The sequence below is a fragment of the Rhinoderma darwinii genome, chromosome 11 (assembly GCF_050947455.1).
Source record: "Rhinoderma darwinii isolate aRhiDar2 chromosome 11, aRhiDar2.hap1, whole genome shotgun sequence".
Lineage (NCBI taxonomy): Eukaryota > Metazoa > Chordata > Amphibia > Anura > Rhinodermatidae > Rhinoderma > Rhinoderma darwinii.
Window position 1 is genome coordinate 4,305,012 of NC_134697.1, and position 12,617 is coordinate 4,317,628.

Below are 12,617 nucleotides of genomic sequence, written 5' to 3' on the forward strand. Positions count from 1 at the left end.
ATCAACTAAAACGCAGCATAAATTGACATGGATTTAAATTCAGGTCATTTTATTAAGGTTCAAGCTACGTTTTTTTTCCGCAGCGTCGGCCGGAGATTTTCAGAATTTCATCCACTTTGCTGCGACTGTAAATGCTGCGGAATTTCTGCAGAGAATCCCGTTGTGGAAATTCCGCAGCGTTTATGTCCCGTGGGAACCCGGCCTAAAGTTAAGTCCTTGGTTTTTATAACAAACAGATGGAGCAGATTTCTGGCCCCCCGCCCCCCGGAGACACGGACTCCGACAGGTTTTGTTCAAATACACAATTTGGTAGAATAAATGATAACGACCATTTATCCTGAATCAGATGTTTTCATTAATGAGGGACTGGCCCTTTAAGAACAATCAAGTAGTGAGAATTCCCCGTCATGAGCGCAGGATGCCGTATTCTTATTAAAACAGAATATTTTACTTTACTTTCCAAAGTAAACAGAGAGACAGCGGGGGAGGGGCGGTATGTGCAGCAAACACGCAGGTGTTTACCCAGGCAAAACCCTAATTAATATGCCAGGTAAACGGTCCGCACAAAGTTACAGCCCGGGGAGCGTCACAATCCCAAGAACCTGCAGAGGAGCAGCATTTATGTCACCTGGCTTCTCACTATGTTCCAATGTGACCCCAAAACTGCTCAACACCCCAACGAGGAGCGGGAAAAGTTATCACAAAGAAAACCTACAGCGATAATAACATTAAAGGGTCGATCCGGTTTAATATGAATAAAACGTCATCATAGTATTGTAAAAAGTCTTTGCAACTTTCTAATAAACTTTGTGTTTCAATTCCTCAGCATTTCAAGATCTCTGCTTGCTGTCAGAAAAATGGGAACATTCTGGTGTATGGCTCGTTACAGTGTAACAAAACTTTCTTGTGACGGACCTGGCGGCAGCATTTTTTCAGGATGGGTTTTCAGTCTCTGAACAGAAAGAATTAATGTTTCCAGACGGGAAAATAAAATATAAAGTTTTTTTAGAAAGTTTATCATTATACAATGAGGAAGAGATTCACGTCGGCTGCATATCGACCCTCAACTGGATAAGCCATAAAGTTGTGATCGGTGGGGGTCTCGCAGCTGAGTTTCAGAGAATTAGGGGTTCCCATTGTTAGTAGAGATGGCCACACTCGCCCGATTACACTGCGGTAAAATGAAAGGGGGATATAGAGGCAGCAGAGTCTTCTCATATTTCTACACAGACAAACCCCAGGGGCGAGAACCTCTTCTCTGAGACCCCCTCTTCCTCTAGACTAATGGGTTCCCAGCAGTCGGATCCCACTATTGTGTACAAAAGGGAAGATTATGATCTAAGTTATGACCTCGGGTGCAGCCACCACATTTCTTCCATTATCTGCACTACAGCGCCCAGCGGAACTCTGTTGTAAGGCTGTACCCAAACTAGTGGTCAGGTGACGCAAACCAAAATTGAAAATCCCCTCTTTAAAGCAAAAGTTACTCATCTTGCACTGATCCTGATTTAATGCCTGTGTTATACTTCCAAGCTGCACTCACTATTCTGCTGGTTTTTGAGCTGAAATCCCACAGCATTCCCTGCTTCTTCAGTGTCTGTACACAGTTTGTTCTACTAATATTCTTTTTGGAAAATGTCGTCTTTAAACCAGGCACTAGAGTCATATAATGTTGGAAAACGAACTGCCCTCTGCATTATAGGGCTGCATCTGTTCAAGACTTTGCTGATTGCGCCCATTAACAACCAGCAGAATAGTGAGTGCAGCTCTGGAGTATAATACAGGATATAACTCAGGATCAGTATAGGATACGTAATGTATGTACACAGTGACTCCACCAGCAGAATAGTGAGTGCAGCTCTGGAGTATAATACAGGATATAACTCAGGATCAGTATAGGATACGTAATGTATGTACACAGTGACTCCACCAGCAGAATAGTGAGTGCAGCTCTGGAGTATAATACAGGATATAACTCAGGATCAGTACAGGATAAGTAATGTAATGTATGTGCACAGTGACTCCACCAGCAGAATAGTGAGTGCAGCTCTGGAGTATAATACAGGATGTAACTCAGGATCAGTACAGGATAAGTAATGTAATGTATGTACACAGTGACTCCACCAGCAGAATAGCGAGTGCAGCTCTGGAGAATAATACAGGATATAACTCAGGATCAGTACAGGATAAGTAATGTAATGTATGTACACAGTGACTCCACCAGCAGAATAGTGAGTGCAGCTCTGGAGTATAATACAGGATATAACTCAGGATCAGTACAGGATAAGTAATGTAATGTATGTGCACAGTGACTCCACCAGCAGAATAGTGAGTGCAGCTCTGGAGTATAATACAGGATGTAACTCAGGATCAGTACAGGATAAGTAATGTAATGTATGTACACAGTGACTCCACCAGCAGAATAGTGAGTGCAGCTCTGGAGTATAATACAGGATATAACTCAGGATCAGTACAGGATAAGTAATGTAATGTATGTACACAGTGACTCCACCAGCAGAATAGTGAGCGCAGCTCTGGAGTATAATACAGGATGTCACTCAGGATCAGTACAGGATAAGTAATGTAATGTATGTACACAGTGACTCCACCAGCAGAATAGTGAGTGCAGCTCTGGAGTATAATACAGGATATAACTCAGGATCAGTACAGGATAAGTAATGTAATGTATGTACACAGTGACTCCACCAGCAGAATAGTGAGCGCAGCTCTGGAGTATAATACAGGATGTCACTCAGGATCAGTACAGGATAAGTAATGTAATGTATGTACACAGTGATTCCACCAGCAGAATAGTGAGTGCAGCTCTGGAGTATAAGGGCATGACCACACATGGCGGAATTCCTCCGCAACTGTCCGCATCAATGCCGCACAGAATCTGCGTTGCAGATTCTGCAGCGGATCTGCACAAAATGTGCAGAAAATTGATGCGGACTGGCCGCTGCGGACTGTGGGAAAAGTGCTTCCCTTCTCCCTATTCAGTGCAGGATAGAGAGAAGGGACAGCACTTTCCCTAGTGAAAGTCAAAGAAATTCATACTTACCGCCCGTTGTCTTGGTGACGCGTCCCTCTTTCGGCATCCGGCCCGACCTCCCTGGATGACGCTCCAGTCCATGTGACCGCTGCAGCCTGTGCTTGGCCTGTGATTGGCTGCAGCCGTCACTTACACTGAAACGTCATCCTGGGAGGCCGGACTGGAGACAGACGCAGGGAGTTCTCGGTAAGTATGAACTTATATTTTTTTTTACAGATACATGTATATTGAGATCGGTAGTCACTGTCCCGGGTGCAGAAACAGTTACTGCCGATCGCGTAACTCTTTCAGCACCCTGGACAGTGACTATTTACAGACGTCTCCTAGCAACGCTCCCGTCATTACGGGAGCCCCATTGACTTCCTCAGTCTGGCTGTAGACCTAGAAATACATAGGTCCAGCCAGAATGAAGAAATGTCATGGTAGTAAAAACAATACGCTCCGCAGCACACATAAGATCTGCGGACTTCATTGCGGAATTTTGACTCTCCATTGAAGTCAATGGAGAAATTCCGCCATGAGTCCGCAACCAGTCCGCCACTGCTCCGCAACAGACAGAGCATGCTGCGGACACCAAATTCCGCTCCGCAGCCTATACTCCGCAGCGGAATTGTACGCATCGTGTAAACGAACACTGCTAAATTAAAGTGAAAGTCAATGGAGAAACGGCTCCGCTGCGGATTAACGCTGCGGAGTGTCCGCAGCGGAATTTAAGTGAAATTCCGCTATGTGTGAACCCGCCCTAATACAGGATATAACTCAGGATCAGTACAGGATAAGTAATGTAATGTATGTACACAGTGACCACCAGCAGAATAGTGAGTGCAGCTCTGGAGTATAATACAGGATGTAACTCAGGATCAGTACAGGATAAGTAATGTAATGTATGTACACAGTGACTCCACCAGCAGAATAGTGAGTGCAGCTCTGGAGTATAATACAGGATGTAACTCAGGATCAGTACAGGATAAGTAATGTAATGTATGTACACAGTGACTCCACCAGCAGAATAGTGAGTGCAGCTCTGGAGTAGAATACAGGCTGTAACTCAGGATCAGTACAGGATAAGTAATGTACACAGTGAATCCGTTGATTGTAGACTAAATCTACAAACTAGTGATGGAAGTGGACACATTTCCTCGGTTCACATCTGGTATAATATAATGCTTTAGTGACTGAGCTCCTTTACCGCATTTCATCTCAGAAAACAAAAACAGAACCAAGGAATAAATTATCACAAAAAATGAGTGTCCCGGGAGCAGAAATTGTGGGTCATCAGTTAGGAGGGGAGCTGGGGACATTGTCTACTAGTCTCACCTAATACTGTTTGTCACTTCACGCACTAATGGAATCCCCCCCCCCCCCCCCGCAATAATCTAATTTCATGGAAGGATTATTACAGAAGTGTTTTGAGTGGAATTGTCCTTGATACACATACATGGAAACTCAACTGAAATCAATTGTATATAAAGTTACCCTTTAGTTCTGTATATTATACAAGTAACCGAGCACATGAAGTACAGTTTGCATGAGAGAGAACAATGTATTATTTACTGAAGGAGTCATCCGGTGCCTCGTGCCTCACTGAGATCTCTAGACCCTGGTTAGTTTTTGGTTCCCATAGGGTCCAATAAACATCGGCCCATCTGCCATAATGGCTCCTTGGATGAATACATGTTACACTCTGTGATGGGTTTCTGGCTCTGCGGACTCTTGTAAAGTTTCCAGGGTCAGGAAAGTCTTTGCATTTTGTACCTGGCTGTAAAGTTACTCGTTGTGACTAAAAGCAGCAGCATTTCCCTGTGAAAGGTATTTTTAGACTGTGATGATAACGCCTCCTATTTAGATGGGGCTATTCTATCTCCAAGTATCTGCGTGACTCATTAACATTCTATTAACTCTTCTTAAAGTGGAACAACCCTAAAATCAACGCTCAAAGAACCCATTGCAAATCTTCGTTCACGGGCACAAGGAACCCAATAAGACAAACGCTCCCATATGTTTCCCCCACTGGAACGATCATCCTGAAAGGAAAACGAAATGTAGAAGATACACAAATATATCCAATTCTGTCAGTCTGTTGCAATCAAAATTGTGAGACTTCTTATCACTACCCTCAGGTCTGACTGTAAGGCAACTGGCTGCAGCAGGAGCTCTTCCCCACTACTCTGCCAGTAATCGAAGACTAGGACCACTAAATGCTGCCCCCTCGGTTAAATTCTACCCCATCAGCCACAAATGTGTGAGAATAGAGGGAAATGAACCTGTATTCTTTGCAAGACTGTTTAGCTTAGCACTGTTTTTTCTTCCATTTACTTCATCATTCAATTCTAAGTGTAGTGTTTCTTTAAAGAACATGCAGGTAGCGATATCCATCCCATCAAGCCACATGGTTAAATGTTTGCATCGTCCCACATAAGAAAATGATCACATGCTTAGAAAGGAAAAATTAAAACCAATATGAAATGGAAAACATATTTGATACATTGTTAAAATAATCTAAGATATTTCCATCAGTTGGATACAATCAAATTGTTACCATAGACACACAGATGATTGGTGCTAAAGCTCGGGATCGGGGATATTGAGGCAATTATCTATGTGTATTTGGCCAGTGTATACCGTGAATGTGTCAAATAGGGGGCAACTGGGATGACACCCCTTAAATAGAATAATGCTGTGATCAGTGTAACTCCTCTTACATTGTTTAAATCTACAGAGTTACTTTGTAAATACTTTGCTTTCTAGTATTTGTATATAGTATTCTGTCATTTTCTCCATTCACACCAAGAGCTGATATCAAAATATGTCTGGTTGCCCTTGGAAACAGACAGCAGTTTGGCTCCACCTCCCCGTCAGACATGTGACCTACGGTTTAGCTCGAACTGTACAATTGTTATGTGACTTCCCACAATGCACTGCTCTTTCCGGTAACAGCAAGCCAGCAGAATTCTGACTCTAGCTTCTGATATGAATGGAGAAGAAACAAAATGTATCTTATTTGATACAATGTAAACCCTTTACAATGCTTTTATGTCAATTAAAAATGGAGTTTGCCTTTAAACACTTCTATTTTTAGACAGATGGAGGAGACACAACGAACCTGCATTATTAGGTGTTGCTATAAAGTTTATGGGTTCTGGTAGGTAACAAAAAATGGGAAAAATCCTACTTATGCACATGGCAGTGTGTGGTTCCCTTATAGGAATGGATCAATCACCTTTTTGCTTCCACTTTAATAATACAATGAATATCAAAACTCCACACCATGCAGAAGGAAACTTTATGGAAGCAAAGGGGACCCCTTATTGTATTGTTCACTCTCTAATGCAGCCCCTTCCTTTACCTAGCCATTCTGAATACTCACACTCATCATGTCGTCCACTGGTCGAGGAGGGGGTGCCTTGTCTTTCTCCCCCATATTTCATTAAGAAATAATATATTCAAAAACATGCAACAAGAATCTTTTTGGAAGAAAGGGGACCCCATATATTACTACTTGGCCTAGAATATTGGGTGGTCTCTAGAACAGTATGTGCCTTTTTACTACCCATCCACCCACAATACTCATCTAATTGTTGAGGGGGGTGCAATGCCTTGCCCCCCATGTTTCAGTATTACTAACAAGCCAGGCAAAATCCTTATTTCAATTAGGCAATACACGATCATTGTCATTTGCTTAGAAGAAATTGTCCAAGGAGCAGATAAAGGTTAGCTATACACAACACAGACTTCTATTACTCCCCATAGCAACAAGCCTATTTATAATGTGTCCTACCTGCATCAAAGGGCTGCAACAAGAAGCTAGATGCAGGTCTACAGGTACATTCAAGCACTAAGATGAAGAAAAAAACTCGCGTCAGCAGGTGAATGAAACGCGTCCAATTACATTACATGCACAATTAAAAGCATTTACACTCCATCTCTGGTTCATATTTGAGCTAAACCATTGAATAAAAAGAACAAAAAGTAATGAAGAAAAGAAAAGGAAAAGAACAGGGAGTCAAGCAAAAAAAACAAAAACAGAATGCAATTTAGAAAAGCTGGAGTCTATTGTAACTTGTGCCTTTCTCTTGACAGATGATGATGTCATAGGAGGATGGTGATGTCATCTTGAGTACAAGTGACAGGGAAGCTGCAGGGCCCATGGAGAAGGGTTTCTTAGGAGCCCCTTCTCCATCTTACCATACTCAAGTTCAAAGTAAAGACAAACATAAAAGATAAAAATGGAAACATAACAGGCAAAACAAAGAAAATAAATAAAATGTGATGCTTTGTTTCCATTTACGATGTGACAACCCCCTCCCCGACCATAGATTCCCCTTACCCCACATTGAATTCTGATGTCTAAGGTTTCCTTCTGTTGTAAACACATATAAACCAGTAACATATTCCAGTTCCTGCGCTTGGTGGTAGTGCTTTTCTGGCTGGAGAGGTGCTAGAGCTGGAAATCCCTGCCCACACGGGTACCAGTCATAAATGAGGGGGTTCTGGACGGAGGAAAGCAATGCTGGAGCTTTTCTGACTGGACAAGTGATACCATTCAAGTACTTGCTTGTTCTATTGAAGTCCCGCAAAGAACAGGGACCATGTCAGCTGCTGGAGCTTTTCTCGCTGGACAAGTGTTAGTCACCCAAACCCTACCTGGCGGTAGACCCTGCCTGACGGTAAACCCTGCCTGGCGGTAAACCCTGCCTGGCGGTATACCCTGCCTAACGGTAAACCCTGCCTGGCGGTAAATCCTGCCTGGCGGTAAACCCTGCCTGGCGGTAAACCCTGCCTGGCGGTAAAGGAAGGCGAATTCTAATGAGGAATATAATAGTGGCACTCTAGCTGGAAAAGTGCCACCTTGGTCAACTCAATTGCAGTCCTCCATGTAGCCTCTTACATGAGAGATGATACTTATGACATCATCAGAGTTCAGCTGTTCTTTGATGACACCAAGAGATCCCATGCTGCGAATGCTGGAGCTTTTCTAACAGGACAAGTGCAAGTTTTCCAGCTCCTTTCCTGATATTGAAATGGGAATGAGTGTGGAAGAAGGAATATAATACCGATGCTCTCCTAACTGGAAAGTGCTACCAGGGTGACGGAGGTGTGGACCTCCACTGGACTCATCTGATACAATATTTGTGACATCAGAATGTAACTGTTCAGACTTGATACCCAGAAGTGCCGGCTTTTGAAGCCCCTGCCTGACACTGAGTGCTAAAAGAAGATGATTTTTAAGGAGGGATTTCATGTTGGTGCTTCTCTAACTGGAAAAGTAGTACTAGGAAATAATTTAGAAATTCCGATAATCTGGCACTTGTTTCCAGCAAAGAAGTGCAAGATAATGTCAAATATCGCAGAGCCAATGAGAAACTTCCTCAAATGAAAAATTGTTATGTCTACGCTGAGTAAATTTGAAAAAGAGAAATTTGACGTGGAAACTACCTGCAAAACGGAGCCCATTTTTAGTTTTCTTTTTAGGCTTTTTTTAATTCAGAGGGGATTTCAAACTTTTCTGGCGCGTTTTCCTGCACGTTTTTTTGGGGCGATTTTTTAAGCCTCCTATTGACACTTCAGAAAAACTACAAGCAGCTCATTCAATGTAAATAATTTTACACGGTGCCATCCAGATAATATAGAAAATATCATGAACAAGAAATAAAAAGATTTCCGGACAAAAAAAACAGCACTCACTGAGTAACGAAAATATGAAATGTAATCAATTGAAACAATAGTAAACAATTTATAAATTAAAACATCGCCCAAATTGCCTGGCCAGGCATTGGAACAGAAGAACCACAATTACCAGAAATAACTGGCCTGGCCAAGCAATTTGGGCGACGTTTTAATTGATAAATTATTTGCTATACAATTGTGATTGGTGTTATTCAGGCAAATGGTATTTATACAGTTTTAGACTTTAACACTATGGGATTCAATTTCATATTTTTGTAACTCAGCGAGTGCTGGTTTTTTTGTCCGGAAATCTTTTTCTTTTTTGTTCTTTATATTGACACGTTAATTGGAAACTTCGAGGTGAAATATTCGCAGATTCTGCCTTAAAGTAGTGACAAGGACACTTATTGTAGGTGTTTTTCAGGCAGATTTGGTGCAAAATCTGCGCCAGATTCTTCCCGAAAAAGCCTTATATATTAATATGTAATAGGAGCAGACTTAGGCCTTATTTACACGAGCGTGATATACGTGCGTGCGACGCGCAAGCTTTTCACGTGGGTTGCACGGACCTATATTAGTCTATGGGGCCGTGCAGACAGTCCGTGAGTTTTGCGCAGCGTGAGTGCGCTGAAAAAAACTCACGACATGTCCTATATTTGTGCGCTGTTCGCGCATCACGCACCCATTGAAGTCAATGGGTGCGTGAAAATCACGCATGTCACACGGAAGCACTGCCGTGGGACGCGCGTGATTCGCGCAACAGCTGTCAAACTCTGAATGTAAACAGAAAAGCACCACGTGCTACAAACATACAAACGGAGTGCCATAATGATCACTTCTCGACCGTCAAACTGGCCAAATTATCACCGCCAACACGGAAAACCTCAGAACTCGTAATAAGCCCATTCTATTACCTATCTCTTTTCTTTCTTTTTTATACACACAGTTACATTTGGTAAATATTGCGGACATGCTAAATTCACAGAAATATGTGAATTTACAACAAGTTACATATAGCTGCCAAAAATCAGAAATGTTGCAAAATAAATAGAAAAAAAAACAGTAAGTAAAAAGTCTCATTTGGTGTTTTGATGGAGGAGATAACGCTGGTACTTTATACATATAAAACACTTGCAACAATTTAGGCCACAGCCCCAATCCAAAACCGGTTTGCTACAAAGGGGCCAAATGCAGAAATCCAAACTATATATATATACATACATATTATTTTTACGTATTTTTTTTCTTTTTTCTAGATTTTCTACAAAACCTAGCTGTGGTACATTTTTATAAGCGTGCTCCGAAGGCTTTCCCTGGCCGTGCTCCACAGAAAAAATACGACCCCTCAGATAACCAATGTAAGCCCTGACCCCGCTGTGGGTTACATATATCACAATCAATCTAGAATCACCCGCTAAAATCATGGAAGAAATAAAAAAAGATCCCGCAAGCCGATGCCGGGTTCAATGGATTCACATTTTCTGTTGAGCAACAAAGTAACAAGTTTAAAAGGAAAAATAACATTTCATTGTCGTGTCATAGAATAAAGTAACAAAACTGTAACTAAGAATCTGCAGCGGAGCCGGTCTCTCCGGTAACCCCCACATGCACAGTGTTATGGGGGTCTGCGGGAGGATCGGGGGGGCACTGCTGTGGTTGACACTTGGAGCTTCTACTGTAACAGTTTAGTGATGAGGCGACGCAGCTCCAGCGCTTATTATCGTCCGCCTCGCTGTTCTGTTCCTGCCAAGGTAATTAAAACAAGTTTGTTTTCTTTCCTTAAATTAAGTATATTTTCCTTCCGCCCTCTTAAATATTGCGTCCCAGCCTCGCGCACGCTGCGGGATTAGGCAACACTTAACACTGTGAGGATAACAACTCTCCCTCAACTTCTTACAAGCCTATCATTAATATAGTGGTCAGAGGCAGCCACAGAGGGGAGGGGGCTCCATAACAAAAGACCCCAAAAGTTCATACCACCAAACCCATAATAAATATAGTGGCCAGGGCGGCCATATATGTGTGTGCACCCCAGAACTGGAGATCCAGCACTTCTCCATCCTCATCTCTTACAGGACCGGCGAGCAACAGAACCCACAGGCTGGGGGGGCCTCTCACTTGTTGGATTATGTTGCGGTGTTAGTGGATACTCGGGGCTCCCAACATCCGTGGCCCAGTACCATAGATTCAACCCATGCCACTGCTTCTGGGGCCCGTGGGACGAGGGCTGTAGTCATCCTCCATTACTATGGGCTGCTATGACCTACACAATCATAGATACATTAGCAAACAAGCGAGGAGGGGAGGGGGGCAGCCAGAGCGTGATGTCATCCGTGTGAACAAGCACTGGACCCCCCTTTCCCTGGTTTGTGGGGTGTAATGGCTTGAACCAGCAGGGGCCTATTTTAGCTTCTGCTATGGGGGTCACCCCTGCTCTGTATACGTCCCTGACCGGACTACTTCCCTCTAAAGACCCCCTCATGTCATAGGGTACAGGCCCCTAATAGCAGCAGATATCTTTACTTGGGATAAGCTGTTCATAGATTACAAAAATGATTTTAATGGGATGGGCGGACGATCGGTTGTTTATGGGGGGCTAAGCTGAACCCTAAATGTCTGGTGTCGAGAAGAGGGATTGAATGGACAGACATGACTCTCCCTGTGAGACTCCGATGATTTCTTTGCGATAAGTAGAATTTACCATAAAAATCATCGGGGGAATTAGATGACAAGTCCATCCACAAATGATCTTCTGATATATAGGAGATTTTTATTATATGTGATCTGTGGAGAAGGATCAGCGTCAGGTCGTCAGATCACTTTTGGATGGATCTCCCCTTCAGCTACAACAATCATTGCAGAACCAGTCATGAGGTTAAAGAAGGATTCAACCAATAATAATTAGATTTATTGTCTTAGTGCACATGAGAAAACAACCAATCATAATGGCCGATGTCAATATATATGATTTTACAACATTCCGGGGCGCAGATATAAGAGCACAAGATGAGTCGCCAAAACGGTTATAGAATATCTAGAACACATGACGCAACTACTCAATGCACAAAAGACCACAAAATCACACATTGAATGCAAAACTTACACCATGTTACCTATAACTCTACATTATAAGAGCTCAGCAAAGCTACAAGGGGGGGGCTGCTATCCGTCAGCATGCTGACTGTTTCCAACAACAACCAGCAGAATAGTGAGTGCAGCTCTGGAGTATAATACAGGATATAACTCAGGATCAGTACCGGATAAGTAATGTAATGTATGTACACAGTGACCCCACCAGCAGAATAGTGAGCGCAGCTCTGGAGTATAATACAGGATATAACTCAGGATCAGTACAGGATAAGTAATGTAATGTATGTACACAGTGACTCCACCAGCAGAATAGGGAGTACAGCTCTGGAGTATAATACAGGATGTAACTCAGGATCAGTACAGGATAAGTAATGTAATGTATGTACAGTGACTCCACCAGCAGAATAGTGAGTGCAGCTCTGGAGTATAATACAGGATGTAACTCAGGATCAGTACAGGAAAAGTAATGTAATGTATGTACACAGTGACTCCACCAGCAGAATAGTGAGTGCAGCTCTGGAGTATAATACAGGATATAACTCAGGATCAGTACAGGATAAGTAATGTAATGTATGTACACAGTGACTCCCCCAGCAGAATAGTGAGTGCAGCTCTGGAGTATAATACAGGATATAGCTCAGGATCAGTATAGGATAAGTAATGTAATGTATGTACACAGTGACTCCACTAGCAGAATAGTGAGTGCAGCTCTGGAGTATAATACAGGATATAACTCAGGATCAGTATAAGATAAGTAATGTAATGTATGTACACAGTGACTCCACCAGCAGAATAGTGAGTGCAGCTC

At 42.7% G+C, this 12,617-nt stretch overlaps 1 protein-coding gene across 9 annotated transcripts in view; it reads right to left on the minus strand.

Moving 5' to 3' along the window:
- Nucleotides 1–12,617, minus strand: part of TCF7L2 (transcription factor 7 like 2) — a 197,948-nt gene that overhangs the window by 120,059 nt on the left and 65,272 nt on the right. For 7 of the 9 annotated variants that reach the window (XM_075842778.1, XM_075842779.1, XM_075842780.1 and 4 more), the window contains exon 4: nucleotides 6,831–6,887. The exons of the other annotated variants lie outside the window; for them this stretch is intronic. In XM_075842778.1, the coding sequence (XP_075698893.1) occupies nucleotides 6,831–6,887 (57 nt within the window). The remainder of the gene's footprint in view (nucleotides 1–6,830; nucleotides 6,888–12,617) is intronic. 9 annotated transcript variants of the gene reach the window in all.